The following is a 19,242-nucleotide window of genomic DNA, read 5'->3' on the forward strand; positions in this document are numbered from 1 at the left end:
TTCATGGGCACGTAATAAAGAGTACAAGTCACAGGGTCAGTGTAGAAGAGTTTTTATATGAAATTGTGTGTTTGAAAAAAAAAGCTGTAATACATGTTGAACTTTTCTTATTTTCCACAAACTACCTGCTGACTTCCAGACAGCTGCTGTGAAGAGCAGACATAAAAAGACTTAAATTGTGTTGATCCCAGAAATAATTTCAACTGAAAAGACACACACACACACACACACACACACACACACACAGATGGATTACTCGATGGGACTACTGGGCTGCAGTTTTTCAACAGACAGCTGCACCTGACACTTCTGCTTCACCTGCAGAAAGTCACTCAAAACAGAACGACCACGAAGAGATGCAAAGCTACCAGAAAAGCCAGTAGCTACAGAGAGACACAGAATTACTAAAAAGAGATGCAAATTCACAAGGAGATACAAGACGCCTCCACAGATGCAAAACATTAGACACAAAATGACGATAAAATACTTAAGACTACAATGAAGAGATATGAAGCAAAGAGACAAACAGTGACAACAAAGAGAAAACAAAATGACTACAAGGAGATGCAAATTGACAAGGAGATGTGAAGCGCCTCCAGAGATGCAAAACAAGAAAGACACAAAACTATGACAAAAGAGACACAAGACAATCATGAAGAGCTGCAAAATGAACACAAAAGACGTAAAACAAACACAAGTGGATGCAAAATGACCACAAAGCGACTCGAAAGAACTTCAAAGAGATGCACCTACAAAGATGCAAACCCACAGAGACACAAAATGATGATAAAAGAAAGGCAAAACGACCATAAGGTCAGATGAAAAGCTCCAAGACAGACAATGCACATGGCTACAAAGAGACGAAAACTGACAACAAAGAGAAAACAGAATGACTACAAAGAGATGCAAAACGCCTCCAAAGATGCAAAGACACAAAACTACGATAAAAGAGACACAGGACAATCATGAAGAGATTCAAAATGACCAGAAAAGACGTTCATGGCTACGAAAAGAGAAAAAAACTACTACAGAACGATGCAAAACAAACACAAAGGGTCAAAAAATAACAACAAAGGGGCTTAAAAGAACTTCAGAGAAGATGCAAAACATTAGACACAAAACTACAATAAAAGAGACACAAGACAATCATACAGAGAGACACAAATAGAGAAAACTACAACAAAGAGATGCAAAATGCAACCAGAGATGTAAAACTACAGAGTGATGCTAAATGAACACAAAAAGATGTAAAACAAACACAAATAGATGCAAAACGACTACGAAGAGTCACAAAATGACGACAAAGGGGCTAAAACAACTTCAAAGTAATGCAAAACATTAGACACAAAACTACGATAAAAGACACACAGGACAATCATAGAGATGCAAAATGACCACAAAAAGACTGAAATAGCTACAAAGTGAGAAAACTTCTACAGAGAGACGCTAAATTAACACAAATAGATGCAAAATGACTGCATAGAGTCACAAAATGACAACAAAGGGGCTAGAAAGAACTTCAAAGAGATGCAAAATGACCACAAAAAGACATAAACTACAACAAAGAGATGCAAAATGCAACCAGAGATGTAATACAACTAGAGAGAGATGCTAAATGAACACAAAAAGACGTGAAACAAACACAAATAGATGCAAAGCTACTACAAAGAGTCACAAAATGACAACAAAGGGGCTGGAAAAACTTCAAATAAGATGCAAAATAACCACAGAAAGACACAAAACAACTTTAAAATGAACTGCTTTCAGTTTGTGTGGTGCTTCTACAATACGTAGTACAGCTGTAACTAATTATATTTTCACGGTCTATTAATTTGCTGATTATTTCCTTGATTAATCAATTACTACATTGGTCTATAAAATGTCAGAAGATGGTGAAAAATGTCTCTGAGTGTTTCCCAAAGTCCCAGATGACGTCCTCAGTTTACTTTCACAGAGGAGTAAAGACACCAGATAATATTTACATTTCAGAGGCTGGATACACAGAGTTTTAACTTCCTTTTACTCAAACGGATTCATCGATTCGTTGGCCATTCTTTTAACTGGCAGCTAACTGATAGTGTTGCAGCTCTACTGTGTAAGGGAAGTGGGATCTGTTTACTGTCTGTGGTTCAGAGTTGTCCCATAATCCATCCACGCACACATGCACGCACACACACACACGCATGCACACGCACGCACGCACGCACACGCACACGCACACACACACACACACACACACACACACACACAGACACTCAAGAATTGAAAACTTATTTCCTAAATGTCATCAACCAAACCAAAAATTTACAAAACACTAAAACCACTGTTCAGCAAAACTGATTCTTTCCTTAAATTCTCACGTCGAGTGTTTTTTCTGGCTCCTGCAGCCGGCTCTCCAGATGTGAGGCAGCGGACACAAACGTTTCCAGATTGTCATGTGTTTCTTGAAGTGCCTCTGCCAATAAAAGCAACTGCAGTATAAATAGATTCTTCTTCCATCAATAAATGTTTCTTTTCCCTTTTATTTTGTTCCCATCCGAGGAAATGCTTTGGAGCCACTCAGCAGACGTGACGGCGTCTTTGGAGCTCCGGAGCCTCGTTTACAGAAATGCCCTGTGAATGTTCTCTATAAAATCATTTATAAAAACATCATCAAAAACAAATATACAGCTATCACACATTGATTTGAGGGGGAATGAGAAATATCATAAAAAAAAGTGGATGGAACTTGAAGTTGGGAGCAATTTGTTTTGAACACATCGTTAACTGCGTCCACGTGGACAGAGGCCTGCTGTGCAGACCAATATGGCTTCCTATTGGGTTTAATAATGTCTCTGATGTTAAGCAGTCTGTAGAAAAGTCTTGAGTTGTAGCGTCTCTTCCACTGATATCCTGTCATGGTAGAAGCTGAGTCCGCTCAGGTGCTCGATGTCTCGGACTCGCGCCGTGTGGAACTTCATCCAATCCTCCACCCACGACAAGTCCGACCCACTCTGAAGGGAGAAGGGAGAGGAGACAGAGAAAAGAGGAACAAAGAAAATGTGTTAATCTGTTCATTTTTTTCTCCACTGTGATCTGTCAGCAGGTTTCGACGCAGGTAGGCTGACGTGCAAACGAGCAGGAGAGGAGTCAGCAGTGTTACTCACAGGGCAGCTCTCCGTGTGGTCAGGCCTGTTGGGCAGGATGAAGGACCTGGCTTGCAGCGGACCCTCGCAGTTAACAGGGCTGAAGGTCGAGTTCCCACAGCTGGTCAGGATCAGGAAGAAATGTGTCGGGATGGGAGCTTCGTTCCTGGACAAACATGAGATCACAGGGTTTTAGAAACTGCCGCCTCCTTTCTATAAAGCTCTCCTTTTAACTTATGTTTACAGAGAAAAGGAACTTAACACTTATAAAGCCTACAATGAGGAGGACACTACTCCCAGTCTCAAACAATTTACCTGCTAGAGCCAACACAAAGTATCTTTATAAAACACTATTTATTAAGAGATTAATACTCAAACCCTCAGATAATCTCTTCATACAGACTGTGTGGGTGTCGTCTCAGATTTGGTGTGGTTGCTAAATCCTGGTATGTGCAGAGAAAAACAAAACTAGAGACAATGTTGTGATGGGATCACAGTGATCCAGCCAGGGACGTAAAGTGGAGGGCCAGTGGCTCCTTCCCTACTTCCTATTTCCCTATACGAATTTACGATTGCTAGGATAGTGCAAGGCTAATCAGCGAAGGCAGGGACACACTCTTTGACACCATGGAAGCTATAGGGTATGACATATGAGCAATGTAACTGGAGCTGCTGATTTTGGAGGGTTACAGCAGTTGGTACTAGAAATAAAGGAACGGTGTCTGTTCAGGTGCTCATTAGGTGCAGTCTTGGCCTGACAGAACTTTTGAGTATGCGCGAATTGTGGCTGATAACAACAGAATGCTTGCATACAGGAAGCATTTGTTTATGGTCTTTTATTACAGACTTTTTTTAACTAAAGAATGATAATTCTCACCCATATCTTTACTTAACATACGAAAAAATATTCCAGCCCAAAGCCAACTGCGGACGCCTCAGTGAAACGAATCAATCATCCTCTACGTTCTCTGACAGTGCGCCACTGATTGAGCCTTTCAGGAAGTGCAGACTAGATTTAACAGTGCATGTGTTGTATCCTACCGGTATGACGTGATATGATGCCATGCTTCCCCTCTTTTTTACCTCCTTGGGATGGTGAAGGCATGACCGACCCTACTCTCCTGCTGATTGGGCGAAAGTAGTGGGATTGGTTAGGGTAAGAGTGTCAGGGTAAGCCAAACACAGGCAGAGTGAGGCAGAGTAGGGCAGGTTATGCCCTCACCATCCTAGGAAACACAAATTGCCCCCTCTACTCCCAGTGTCCTTGCTTGGACCACAACCATCTTAAAACTCAGCCTTTATCCTCATCTCAACCACAAACCTGTGAAGTTCTCATGACTGCATCTTGCATGGTAACGCTATCGCTACGACAAATCTGTCAACAAACACACACACACACACACTTGAAACAGCTTCTGTGGTTGGTCTTGCTACAGTAGGTGCCACCAGGACCACATTTTGCCATGACGACACACACACACACACACACACACACACACACTGACTCACAAGGTGAAAATAATACCAGCCGTTGTGACACTGTTGTGGCTGGTAAAAATACAGAAATCTCTCGTGTGAATTAACCTGAAACTTATGCAACTTAGTCAGAAAACTGTTCATGTATGAAGTCATTGCTCACTGTAAGAAGACGATTGAGAAAGGTTCTAACAATTGTCAGTTACTGGTAAACAGTATCACCAGTTAAAGTGAGAGCCAACCCCAGATTTACTCTGTTTTGGAACAAGCTTTGTCCACTTGGCGTTTCACCTCACTATATTTCTGTATTTTTTCAGCGCTGTGTCAGGGATTGGCACCTGGTCACTATTTCTTTGTAAAGTTCTGACCTCACCTGCAAGCCGGCACAGGAATGTCCCGAACGCAATAAGACGAAAATAAGAAAATGCAGGCAGAGGGCAGAGTCTCTGCAGATAAATACACCATTGGAGTGTGGAATCAATCAGTGTGTGGTGTGTAAAAGAAGCATAAATACTTAAAGACCTCAAATTTTGATAAATTAAGACACTGCAAAACAAAATTCAGAGTATTTTGACAATAAATTGCATCTGTTTTATGCATGTTGCATCTGTGGATACCTATTTACGAAGACAATGCACATTCCTCTATAATCCATGTTGGAAGGTCTCTAACAAAATGAATTCAAACCTATATTGCTCACTTATTATTTTAAGGACAACTGATTGAAAAGCTGGAACAATCAGTTGATTAACAGGGAATTAACTATTGTTAAATACTATTGTTTTAGTCATTTTTTTAAGCAAATTAATTGACAAAGTGTGCATCTCTGACTTACCCTGTAGGTGCTTCGAGTGCATCAACATTTCCATCGTAGTCCTTATCAAATATCGGCCCACTGATGACGTTGACTCCGTTCAGCTGTTGTGAATATTTTGGAAGCAGGACATCATGGACGTGGGTCCAAACATCTGTGGTTGAGAATAATACACATAAGAACTTTTAAGTTCTCCAAAAAATACACCACTGATACTGTGGTTTATAGAGAGAAGTGAGTGATTACATCATTACAAGTTAAATTTGAAAGGAATAACCCACCCACCAGCACCTCTGAAGTTCAGTAATTAACAAGTTCTATCTTGGTATGTATGTGTTATTGATGTGCTGACTGCCCTACAAAGGCAAACTGCTGTAACTACAGGTTTGGTCAAAACTGAGTTATGACAGATGAAGCCTTTGGATATCCGTTCTGTCTTGTGACAAAATTTCCTGCTTCAGTCCACGGAAAATATAAAAGAACCTAAGGTCATGGCATCAGTGACAATGTCTTGAATTTTCCACTGGAGCCAGAGTTTGGTGGTAACCCCTGTCGTCTCCCATATAATGATGGGCAGAGCCATGATCTGTCTGGAGCCCAATAACAAGGAAAACAAACGCACACACTGAAATAAAAAATGCAAGTTAACATCACTTAATGTGAATTTTTTAATCTGATGGAAGGATTTTTCAGTCACAGTTGAAACAATGAAGATATAAGTTATAGTGTGAAGTGCCCCGCCCCACTGACTTCAGTAGAACTGACACCAAAGCCTGGCTCTTCGAACGCTGTTACTGACATCATGACCTTTCCTTTTTTTATATTTTCATTGGTTTTCCAGAGATATTAGGGTGTAAAAATTGTAGTAACTACAAAATCAAGCCAAAACCCAAGGCAAACTGCAGTGAATGTAGATACTGTGCTCTGCTTTGGGTTCCAAGAGATCTGGGATTCTGTCGGGGCCTAGGAAAACTGCCTTAAACTTTTTACGGTGGATGGTGAACGTGAAAATGAAACAAAATATTTGATAATCAGCAATGAAGATGATGATGATGTAAGATAATCTCAATTTAGATGAAGTAAATAACAACAAAATAATACTTGAGGGTTATTACTTTACAACAGACATCTATTAATGAAACAAATACAAACTGAATCTAGTGAGAAAAGAAAACATTTTTCCTCATATTGAAAAATATATGACACTTAAATTGTGGTAACTGCAGTTTACTTTTGCATAACCTACATAACTATTTAGGGTAATACAAAGGCAGTACCGTACCTACAAACCTAGTGCATTTTTGGGGTCACAGGTCACATCACTGATAATGTTTTTAGGCATAAAAATGACTTTATGAATACCTATTTAACAAGTGCATTATCACTTTTATACATATGACACATTTGGCTGGGCAGTCAAAAACTTTGAGGTGATTTATCTCAGTTTCAGTGTTAGTGTAGTTACTGTGGTTAGCCTTTGTGGGGCAGTATTATGTAAGGAATATTTATTAATTTTATCATGCCAATTTATGTAATATGTTTTTATTGCTTTGTTTTAGTCAATAAACTAACCTACAGGTTCACACAGTGTAGAAACACAGATAAGCCACCAGGGGGCAGCATCTATAAGCTGATTAATCCATATACGCTTCAAACAAACACACAGTATTTGGATGGGGGTTTCCTTCCAGTGGGACCTCATCTTACTTTACTACTAGGAGAGAGTTTCCATTTATAGTGTGGGTGGTCCCAGTGGAAACCCGACCAAAGCTACATTTTCTGCAACACTCAGCTTTTCAATACATTAATCACCCACCACAATCAACAAGTTTCAACAAAGGCATGCCTCATCTGTGCATCACAGCATAGAGTCACCAAATGCAGCCACACACCCAAATATTTTCACCTCTGACCCAGGTGGTTTTGCAATGCTGTGTAGTGCTGTGAGTGCAGACTTACTCCTCAGCAGAATTAAGCAACACATCTGGGCAAAAGAACAAAAATTAAGAGAATAAACAAACACTTATCCGATGTATAACAAAGATTACTTAACACACAAAGACTCGTTTCATGTGTGGTCCCATCCACTGTCTCTTTAGAGCACTGTGTGGTGGATCAGACGGTAAAATGAATGTTATTGTGAATAAAACTGTGGTGTCTACAGAAGGATGGCAGGAGGATTAACTCTGGAGAAGGTCCACCAACTAAACCTTTAATTGAGTTTAGAGAAAAGGGTTTAACTAAATTAAAGTACAGTAGTCCCATATAATCACAGCGGTTAGATCTTTGGGCTCCTGTTATGTGTATTTAAGAACCAAAAGTATAGCCTGTTTTTAGAAGAAAAAAGTATAATATTGAGCAATAAAAACAGCTCACAAGAACGGGCAAACCACAATACCTGCCCTTGGGAAAGTTGAGTGTTTTTACACACACAACAGAGCGTGACATAACGTCTAGTTGTGATCCAGAGTATCTCTTGAGTTCACTAGTTAATTAAACTGTTCGCCTCTCGCTCAGCTCAAAAGCTCTCATTCAGTTGTCGAGTGTGGAATTAAATTTTTAACTCATGCATCACCATGATTTGCAATTCCAGCTTTGGTTGCAGCCATAAAAACCAAGAGCCGATACATACTTGGACGAATGACTCACCTTTAAATGCAGGGAACATTGGTGCCATGTTGCTCGTGATTAGAGAGTCTGTCATGGGTCCGTTGGCACTCAGATCTATAGAGAGAAAATGACAAGTGAGGAAAAACTTAATGTGTTTGGAATTTGGGTATAAACACAAACTGCATGTTGTAAAAGTCTGATGTGTGCTGTGAAAAGAGGGAATAAAGATGGACTAAAAACTAATCTTCACATGTTGGTGGAGCTAAACACAAAGAGGTAAAGTCATTTATGGCTGCAATTAGATGATTAGATGATGTTGTCTCACCAACAAATAAACTCAAAATATTCAATTTACAATAATGTAAAAGTAAGAAAATATGCAAATGCACATGATACAGACACTGGAATTAGAAAAGAAAGGGCTTTTTTTGCTTGAAAAATGATTAATCACCTGTCAAAATAGCTGCAGATTAATTTTCTGATGACAGATTAATTGGTTAATCAACTAATTGTTAAGCTCCAAAGTTTTTCAACTGCACAACCTTTCAACCAGAGCCACGAGGAAAATAAAACCACTCAATTTGGTGAGTCCACCTTTGTCACAGCTGTTGGGGAGTGTCTACTTCTCTTTTTCATTCTGTCACTTTCCTTTCTGGAGCTACCTGACACCTGAATCTCATTAAAAATGCAGTGAATACACTTCGTCTCTATTAGGAGGGGGGACACTCTTTGCCATTGCACACTAAAAGCACGGGTGCATTTTAACATGAGAATGTGGCTCTGAAACATGTCAGCTTGAATTCAACACCCGGCTGGGGATGGCATGCTGTGACTCCCTCCACCACATACATACATACATACACACTCGCTAACACACACACACACACACACACACACACACACTCACTTGGGGGATGCAGCAGGCCGAAGGACAGAGTGGGGTCACTTCTGTAGCGCAGACACAGCTGGCTGTTGGCCGGTGGGATGCGTACGTCAGCACGAACACACTCCTCCGCCTCTGGGCTCAGGGTTTGGATTTTGGTCTGAGAGAGAAGATCAGTCAGTTGTCAGTGAGTGAGTATTGTGTAAGATCACTTGGCTTGGGTTTGCGTCGCCCGCGTATATGGGTCAGCGAGGGCACTGCACTGTTTCTGTTTGCAGAGCACTCGAAAAATTTGCTCACTCCCCTCCCCCCTTGTAGCAACACTTTATTGTAGGGCTCCTCTCTTCCAAATAATTTTCCTTATAAGGTTGAAGTTTGGTTAAACTGTTAAACTTCCAATTAATTAATTCCAATCATCTGAGCATTTAAATGAGCTCTATACAACATTCAGAGCATTCACATAGCAGCAAACACCTATTTGCTACATAAAGATATAGTGGAGTAATGGTTTCCTGAGCAGAGAATGAAGCCACACTCCCTCTGTGTGTATGTGCTGTAATCATAGCTTCTCTGTTTGTTGTTGTGTTGACAGCCCAGCTGCGCGTGCATCTAAATCTCTGTGTGTTTCTGTGTGTGTATCCCACTGGCTGGCTAACCACTGCCGCTCTGCACCGGTGTTTACCACTGGTATTGGGGCAGTGGGGTTATTGAAGCATGGCGCTCCCCGTATGGTTCCCCCCAGGTTAACAATTTTAACTCTGTCAGCACGGTTGCTGTTTTTAGCCTTGTTCACACTGTTAGCACAGTTTGCTGCTGGCTGGCTCAGCTGCCTCCATGTTGAGAGCTGTGTGCAGACAAGACCTCCTCCTTTTACTCAGTGAACAACAAGTCAGATGAACAAGCAACAAATCTAAGTGTTTACAACTTGTAAGGCTGTACTTAGCAAGCTTAGCTCTTTAATCATTCTTTCATAACAAAAAATTAAAACAAACCAAAAAAAACAATGTATATGACTCATACTAAAGTAATCCCTCTCAATCATAACTTGTGACCCACTACAAGTGTGTGGCAGTGTATTTTTCTGCAGAGACTTTGCCCTCTCTCTGTATTTTCTTTGTTCAGGACATTCCTGGGCACAGTGAGCAGGTGAGGTCAAGACTTAATAAAAGTGTAACAACCAGCTGCCAGACCAAAGCAACCAAGAGGAAGCTACAAAAATAGCAGACACTGCTCCAAAGAAATGCAAATATAGTGAGGTGAAACACAGAGTGGATACAGCTAGGGTTGCCTTTCACTTCTGCAGGTGATACCGTTTACAGTGCCAAAATGCCTGCCTAGCATACTAAACTCAAAACACAAATATGAACTTCATGGTGGCACTAAATGGAAAAGTTGGGGGATCAGCAGAGTCATTAGGATTCATTCTCTAGGGACCATGAATGTCTGTAGAAAACATTCATGGCAATCCATCAAATAGTTTACTATGGACCAGTATCACCACTGACACTGCTAGCATGGCAAAAACTGCAAAATGTGTTAACAGTCAAGCATGAATTCTAAATCAGTGGGGATTACACCGTTCAGCCAAAACATTAAAACCACTGACTGCTAAAGTGAATGACACTGATCATTTTGTTACACTGCACGGTAGGCGCACTCTCTGATGGCAGTGTGCCCCACCAGACAGGACAATGCTCCATGCCACACCACAGAAACTGCTCAGGAATGGCCTGGGGGACATAACTAAGAGCTCAAGACCTCAACCTGGCCTCCAACTTCCCCAGATCCCAATCCAATTGAACATCCACTGGGCATGCTGGTACCTTACCTCACAACCTACAGGACTCAAAGGATCTGTCGACAATGCCTCAGTGCCAGACAACACAGGACACCCACAGAGGTCCTGTCTCCGTGCCTCGACAGGTCAGAGGCCCCACCGTAGATCGGACTTGGCTCTGGCCTGTCGAGGCCTGGACAAAGGACCTCTGGGGCACTGGTTTGTCCCATAGATGCTTGATCAGATTGGGATCTGGGGTATTTGAAAGCTAGATCAATGCCTTGGGCTCTTTGTCATGTTCCTTGGAGCATTCCTGAGCAGTTTCTGCAGTTGGGGCATTGCCTTGCTGCGGGGACTACTGCCATCAGGAGTACTGTTGCAATGAGTGGGGGTACGTGCGTGAAGGGGCATCTGCATAAAGGCCAGACCCAAAGAATTCCCAGCAGAACATTGAATTGTAATGAAACCATCAGTGTTCTTCACTTCACCCCTTCAAAGGACCAGTGTGCAGGATTTGGGGGGATCTATTAGCAGAAATATTCTTAGTAATGTTTTCATCAGTGTATAATCACTTGAAACTGAGAATGATTTGTTTGTTAGCTTAGAATGAGCCATTTATATATCTACATGGGGAGTGGCTCCTCCTCATCAGAGCCTGCCAGGTTTCTATAATAGCCCAGGACAACATTGGACAAATCAAACACTGGCTCTAGAGAGGGCTTTTCATACTTTAGAATTACCTGAAGGCCTCTATAGATTCTCTGTCTTGCTTGGAAAGGGAGTGGAGCGGGTGGAGGTGTATTTAGTTAGTTACAATCTGCGACCTCAGTGCTTAATGCCACTAAATCCGACACAGTGCTCAGTTAAATGGAGCTTTTCTTTTGACATTTCCATTTTTCCTATAAAAAGTACCAGTACTACCTTTGTGAAAATATTAGAAAATTACAGATTGGTTCTGTCCCTGATTGCAGGCAGGAAAAAAGGATACAAAGCTATGCATATTTTCAAACACCCTGTAAGTACAAGAATAGAGATGTGCACTGTTCAGCAGCATGGCCTCATGCTTTCCATTGATTAAAGGATTTTCTTGTGGGCAAACTAGCTTGAAGCTAGCTTTATATGGAGTTGTAAATTTGACAAGCTGTGAAATTGAAGTTTTCTGTGGGCGTACAAGTAGGCTGAGCGTAATACTGTATATTATGTTATGACTCATAAAAAAATAAAAAAATAAAATTCTATCAAGCCAAGATGAACATAAAGCCTGAATGAAAACAAATCCTCCGTAGCTCCATCATTCAGACAGAATAACACAACAGTGTAAACCCTCCCGGGAATGTATCACTCTGCCTGAAGTCATGATTTACACTAAAGCTCAACCGCATAATGAGAAAGACAAGAAATGTTTGAGCCAACATGAGCACAGAAGATGAGTAACAGCTGCTTAGAGAAGACATTTAGATACTAAACAACCTCTTACAATCTCCTGCCATACCCCAACCACAGAAGAAATACAGCCGGCACAGCTCAACTGTACAGGCTATGTTTAGAGATGAAAGACAGCTCCGAGCAGCAGACTCACCAGAGGCTGGATGGTGTACGATACCCACAGGGGCATGTGGCGGTCTTTGCTGTACCCGTTGAGGTAGTCCGATTGGTGGATGAGACAAAAGGTTGCGTCTGGTTGGACGACCCGAGGGATGCCAAAGGGATGGTGGAGGCGACGTAAGCTGGCTTTAACACCTAAAAAGACAAAATGTATAAGAACCACATACTGTGTTTTCTGAATATCACCATAAATGCAAAGAAATATAAAAAGATACTCACTGGAATTAGTCGTCATGAGAGCTCTGTTCAAATCTATCTCCTGAAAAGAAACTGTTGTTAGTGTGCTTGTTGAACACATGAGAATGTACCACACTTTCGCCATTTAATATATGAAGACTGTGAATTTCAAAAGTTTCTGCACTTGTGTCAATTAATTTTTTTCTAAATACTGAAGTGTGGACTTATGAGCCATCAGAGCAATGGCACACCAAATTTCGTAGCAATCCATTTTAAAGACATTTTATTAAAATCACAAATACCAAACTCAAAGAAGCAGCAAAGTCTACAAGTAGGCCTCAATAACCTGTTAGCATGTACCTCTGCCTTGGTTTGGGATGCACAGGTGCACTGCAGTTCTTCAGCAGGAGCGGGGTCACTACCCTCACAGGGAGTGTCATGGGAGAGCTGAGCGGGGTGAACTGGCAGGTGGACAGGATGCTTCAGGAGGTGGTTCAGACTGCCGTGAGTCCCGTTGTTTGGAGCGGGACGAACACCGAGGAGATCTGGAGGAGAAAGAGAGAAAAAACTGTAACACACACTGGACGTACAGTAACGCAGCACATCAGCACATCTGATATTATAAGAAAATTTAAGGACAATTAACAACGTTAATGTCATAAATCCAGCCATCATTACTGACAGTTAAAATAACATCTTATTCCATGGGTTCATCAAACAGTAGAGATACAAGGATTCAGTGACACCAACACCAGTTGGGACAAGTACCTTAATGGCTCACACAGATTTCAAACTGCTATATTTAAAGGTCCAGTGTACAAGATTTAGGGGGATTTAGCGGCATCTAGTGGTGAGAATTGCAGACTGCAACTAGCTGACACTCGTCCTGGTTAGATTTCCCTCAGAGTTCATTGTTCAGGGGGTTTTTACCGGAAGCCAAATATTTAGTTCTCTTCCTCTCCAAAACAAACCTGTTTATTTCTGCTGTAAAGTCGAGCATTTCAACATGGGGTCTATGTGGACTGATGGGCTTCTGGAGCCAGCCTCAAGTGGTCATTCAAAGAACTGCAGTTTTTGTCACTTCCATGTTGGCTTAATTTTTCAGCCCCAGAGGTTGCTGCTTGTGGCCAACATGAAAACACAAATGTCTCTCTCTAGAACCAGTGTTCGGAGTATACCAATGTAGATATGAATGCCTCATTCTAAGATAACAAAATTACAATGATTACTATTTTTAGGTGATTGTACACTAAAGAAAACACATTTATTATATTTTATTCCATTTATGCCAATATATCCCCCTACACACTGGATCTTTAAGCTGAACAAAGAAAGAAAGTTGCCTTCACATGAGGTTTCTCTGTATCGTTCAGGGTGCTACCAGCTAGGAACAAATGCCCATCACACTCATATACAAGGCATTTTTCTTTTTAGTAGCAGTCCATATTTGAACCACATTACCTGAACAAATTATGTGGAGTGAAAAGGATGGTGAACAATGAACCTGCTGTTAACATTTGTACTCTCAGTGTCATACATGTTTTGTGTGTTTCTCTTTGGTTCAAACACCTGGGTTAAACTGGGGATCTTCATGTGATTATGTTAGTTCCTGTTTCTTCTGAAATATGGTTGATGTGGTTGCTCTTTATTTCCTGCAGTTAAATTTTTAGAGGCACAAAACAACTGAAATTCAGTGCTGGAGAAAAGCATCTGTTTCCTCTCCTGATCTGTGGTTAACAGTGTTGATGTATCTGTATCAGATGTGAGAGAAATGATAGCTACAGCTGAACCATGAAAATAAGGCCCAGGTTGTAACAGGACAACATTTTCCTTTCTTCCTCCTGCCAGCAGTGCAACCTCACATGATGACAAAACGTCAGGATATGAGATTTGTACTTTTCATCTAACTTCTTGGCAAGAAGGTGAATAAGCTTATGTATCGAAATGTTGAGTTATTCCTTTAGATACTAAAAGAAAAACATAAAGAGCAGATGGACAGAGGACAGGTCACTTACCACACATCAGGTTATATAGTTCAATGTTTTCAAAAGGAGGCACAACAGTGTTTTCTTTCAATCCTGGACCATAGCCGATGAAGATCGCCTATGAAAAGTAGTTACACATTAACACACTGACATTCATTCATTTTTTTTTTGGAGATGTATAGATACAAATGAGAGTGTACTGTGAACTATCCAAACAAAACAGCTTGTGCAATGGAAAGCTTCATTTAACCTCTGTCTGTAAACAGTATGTCAGTAATGTCAGTAAATATTTGTAATTACCTAAAACAGAGAAATGACCTTACATAACCTTGATGATATAAGTTATGGTTTTCAATTCTAGGACAGACATTGGTTGGGTGGGTTTGGGATATTTGCAGGTGAGTAAACTCTATTTCGAGCACACTTGACTCTGCTGTGTGAAGGCGCTTTTCTTAACTCACAGACCTTTTTTTAGAGAAGTAAGCAGTCTTGTAAGCTAATTATACCAGGTCAAATACCAGTGTAAACCACGTCCGGAAACATACACTGACGTGTTGTGATGACTAACATGAAGGTGGGCAGACACAGACACATGTCCAATTTAAACAAACTTATTCCAAGGCAGACAACATGTAGGCGGAGAGCAACTTCTCACTGCTAGTGTAATTACTGTAGTTGAATACAGTTATAGAGCTATGCAGTATTTTTGTGTCTGTGCGTCATTTCACAGACAGTCATCTCACTTTGGTTTCATTCACAGCAAATACACAGATATCTTGCATTTAGGCTAACATATTGATTATCAAAACTAGCGACAACAACGGCCAATCAACGTATAATGTTTATGTTACCGCTGCACTCTAAGACTTAGTATAATAATAAATAAAATCCCTTAAAGTGTTAGTCATTTACTTCTCTGCTACTTTCTCTTGTCTGAGCCAAATGTTACTGAAGCTGAAACACTTGTTCTTGAGTAAAATATCTTCACGCTCTCTTATGTATCGCTGTTTTCTGGAAGATCAGTTCAACCCCAAAATCAAAAATACATATTTTCATGTTACCTGTAGTGCTATTTATCAGTCTAGATTGTTTTGGTCTGAGTTGCTGAGTGCTGGAGATATTGGCCGTAGAGATGTCGGTCTTCTCTTGAATATACCACAACTAGATGGCACTCAGCTTATGGTGCTCAAAGCGTTGAAAAAATACATTCGTAAAACTCATCAGCAAAGTCTCTTTCCAGAACATAAGACCCTGTTACTGAAGATAACCCACAGACCTTGTTGTGAGCAGTTTCATGTAGGAACTATTTTCTCTCTACCAAACTAGACCCAACAACCATTTCACCACGCAGAGAGAAGCATGCATCTACTGCTAGCTCACCTAGCACCACTGAGCTAGCTAAGCTACATCTTGCACTGTCATAAGCAGAGACGAGAGAAGGCAGAGATCTCCATGGCCAATATCTCCAACACTCAGCAACTCTCACTATAGCAGTCTAGATTTAAAAACAGCACTACAGGTAAGAGGATTTTTTTTTATTATTTTGGGTTGAACTGTCCCTTTAAGCTCTGCATATTGCAACAACATCCTACAAGATAAGGATGAAAACTAGAAGAAGCTTTCAGGAGTCATCAGGCCTTCTGTCCTGCATTATGTTTTGTAATGTGAACGTGAGTTATCACACTTCCTGTTTTTTTTAACTGACCAGGATATCATGACAAACATTTATCATGGCGGATGAACACACTGATCTCTCCTTCCTCTGACCTGCATGTTGGTGAAGAGGTTATCTGATCCATGGAATCCGCCAGTGCAGTATTTGAGCTCTCTGCTGTTTCTGTTGAACAGAAAGAGTTAAAAGTTAAAATAAAGGCAAAGACGGAGAGGAATAAACATTGGAAGCCACAGTTCATCCCAAATAACCTCAATTTCAGGGTCAGGCAAGTTTATTTCTATATAACCTATAAAGAGCAAGTTGTCACACTGCGACTACATTAGTGGACCGATTGAATTCTTCAGCCTGAAACAATTTCCATGATTACATGGTTGCTATCCATCAAAGAAGCTGTACAACTACTCTCTAACATGCCATCCCTCATTCATTATAAATGATTGCTAACACTAATCACTGTGAATTCTTCAACTTCTGTGTGGCCAAACAAACATTTCTTTTATCGTAAGACATTTACATTCATTTCCATGACACCAACTGTACTATAATTCACATACAGTAAGACCGGCCAAGTCCTGACCAATTACTGAAATAGCTCTGGTATCTAGAACTGCATGTAAGCTAAATCGAGTCTTTCTTTATACTGTAAATCTGGTCTCTCAAGCATTCCAGTCTGATTCTGTGAAATGCAGTAACATTTTTTCATCATTGAAAGACATTTGACACATTACAGCAGCACTATGGCTACAGAAGTGCTACATATCGCAACATTTTAGTCCTTTACCAAGCTAAGGAACAGTCTTCATTTGTTATCGAACGTTGCCCTTTAATGTCAAGATTGACATGAAATTAAATGTACAGGTAGTTTTACATCATTCCTGCACTTAAAATTCTCCAATCAGCTCAAGGAATGTTACACAAAAATAACCAGTTATTTCAAATTAACATGCTTGGACACCATGCTGGGTTGTGTTTCTCCTGACTTGGCTTTGCTTTGCTTCACTTCACTTCACTTCACTTCACTTTAATGCCCCGTGACCAGGGTCAGTGACATTATTTAAAAGTTCTGTTCCCAGTCAATTAGGAAGCTTATTGTGTTGGCAAAGCCAGCCTCTTCACTGGCTAGCAAGTGGGAAACAGATTTTTCTATTATCTAGTGTAATAAACAATGAGCTCTTACTGACCTTATGTTTCGGTCCTTTTGGCTATCTTTATGCTACAGGAAGTGGTTTGGATAGGGTTCTTATATGCATTTTTGAGACCTTTCAAAAAGAACCAGAGGCAATGCGAATACGTGTAACAAAATAATATTAGCACAGGTCTGACTGATTTTGGAGACCCTATAGTTACTCCCTTCTCTTTGCCGATTTTCAACCAGCTTTGTATTAAAACAATGTGGGTAGTATGTGTACATGAACTGTAGTAAACTTCCCTCCACCTATCCAGTGCCTAGATATCCCTCCTCGCCCCCTTCAGTGAAACTCCGCTGGATGACATAATTTACATAATCCAGCGGAGTTTTGCTGGCTCTCAATTTGATGCTCGAACTACAGGCTGTACGTCCACACTTTTGTATTGCCTGCCACCCATGCTGCCACTGCGCACACAAAAAGCATAGAAGAGGCTCAAGAGCCAGACCCACCCCTCTCAAACTCTGACCGAAATCAGATCTAACAATGAAACTAGGCACTGTAATAGCGAGAATTTGTGAACAGGAAGTGGGCACCATAATGTTCCCTGCACAGCACAATCGGAGGCCAAAAAAACTGAGTTGCCTATCTCTCACCTCAAATGTATTCAGAAACATGTTTAAGCTTACTGTTTAACTTTAATACAAGATTGTTTGTTACCAGCCGGCCGCCATCGTTTCAAAAAGACGTCTTCGCAGTCACCCACGAGCGGGAGCGTTTACTGGTCTGGTGCGGCAGAAAAACCTCTGCTTGATATTATATAAGATTTAATGTTGGGTTGAACTATGTCTTTATTAGGTTTACTCCCAGACAATACTGCTTTACCTAAGTCTTCTTGACAATGCAGAGTTTAAGCAGTTGGCAGAAGTTTCCCTTGAGGGCTTTCTACCAGAAAAGTACCTCTTGTATAAGGTTAGGAAACTTAAATCACCGCCTCATGGTTGTATGCCACTGCTAACCAGTGAAGTTGCAGTTACAGTTTACAAGCATATCTGTAAAAACATGGATGCTTCACACACATCTTCCCCCTGGCAGCACAGATCTATACAATCACCGGAGTTTCAAGGTGTACACCAGAGATTAGAGTCACCAGTTTAGTAATTGACCAAATGTCTCCCCTTTTGCTCCTGAGTTATGATGTTGCGTAAAGTGTTTTTGTAAATGTAAAGACAATGGACTGAGGGGTGACTTACAGTGCAGCCTGCCACCCTTCCTTCATGTAGAGGTGTCCTCTCTCTATGCGTTTGTTTTTAGCAAAGTGCATCCTTTTGGGGAGGTTTTCTTTGAGGTACGGCCTCATTGGCTGGTCAGAGGTCCTGCACTTCAGAACAGACACAGAAGAGGAGAATCAACACGCAGCAGAGGGAGAATGGGATTGTTTGACGTGAGGCCAAGCAAGCAGATAATTTTTCATTCTTCTTATCAATACAAAAGTCACATTTGGAATACTTCGCATACCGACAGGTTCTTTATCAGGCCCTCATAGTCGACTGAGGAAAGAGACACAGGACAAGGTCAGCCACACTGGTTACAAACAAACTGACATTTAGCGATGCTGCAAAGCTGGAAACTGATGGGAACTCACAGGAAAAGAAATCCCCTGGGAGGGTATTGGGTCTGATGCGAGCAGCCGGACCTTGAATGACAGCAAAGCCAGCGTTGTCCACGTATGATGACACATATGAAGCTTTGTCACAGGAAGCCTCCTCCATGCCTGCAAAAAAAGAGAAAATATTAATTTGTCCTCGGTTTGTTTTGTAAATGGTGAAGATGTAGGTTTGAATCTGTAAAGGTTTTACAAATGTAGCTATGATAGCGTGAAATGTGTGACACTTGTGCACTGTATGTGCATGATTTATCTTGTTTTTGTCCACTGCTGATGTTGTTTCACTTAAATGTTATTCTTCTTTGGAGCACAAAAGGTTGAG

At 40.9% G+C, this 19,242-nt stretch overlaps 1 protein-coding gene across 1 annotated transcript in view; it reads right to left on the reverse strand.

The window, feature by feature from the left end:
* Window positions 1-36: 36 nt before the first annotated feature.
* The window catches only part of enpp1 (ectonucleotide pyrophosphatase/phosphodiesterase 1), a 38,708-nt gene continuing 19,502 nt past the window's right edge, over window positions 37-19,242 (reverse strand). Inside the window, exons 11-23 of the mRNA XM_033649116.2 lie at window positions 18,900-19,028; window positions 18,773-18,804; window positions 18,508-18,635; window positions 16,220-16,289; window positions 14,483-14,570; window positions 12,828-13,012; window positions 12,510-12,549; window positions 12,265-12,425; window positions 8,933-9,068; window positions 8,065-8,139; window positions 5,437-5,569; window positions 3,147-3,291; window positions 37-2,993 (exon numbers count right to left, since the gene is read on the reverse strand). Of these exons, the coding sequence (XP_033505007.2) occupies window positions 2,841-2,993; window positions 3,147-3,291; window positions 5,437-5,569; window positions 8,065-8,139; window positions 8,933-9,068; window positions 12,265-12,425; window positions 12,510-12,549; window positions 12,828-13,012; window positions 14,483-14,570; window positions 16,220-16,289; window positions 18,508-18,635; window positions 18,773-18,804; window positions 18,900-19,028 (1,475 nt within the window). The 3' untranslated portion in view covers window positions 37-2,840. The remainder of the gene's footprint in view (window positions 2,994-3,146; window positions 3,292-5,436; window positions 5,570-8,064; window positions 8,140-8,932; window positions 9,069-12,264; window positions 12,426-12,509; window positions 12,550-12,827; window positions 13,013-14,482; window positions 14,571-16,219; window positions 16,290-18,507; window positions 18,636-18,772; window positions 18,805-18,899; window positions 19,029-19,242) is intronic.

The sequence above is a fragment of the Epinephelus lanceolatus genome, chromosome 13, assembly GCF_041903045.1.
Source record: "Epinephelus lanceolatus isolate andai-2023 chromosome 13, ASM4190304v1, whole genome shotgun sequence".
In the NCBI taxonomy this organism is placed as follows: Eukaryota; Metazoa; Chordata; class Actinopteri; order Perciformes; family Serranidae; genus Epinephelus; species Epinephelus lanceolatus.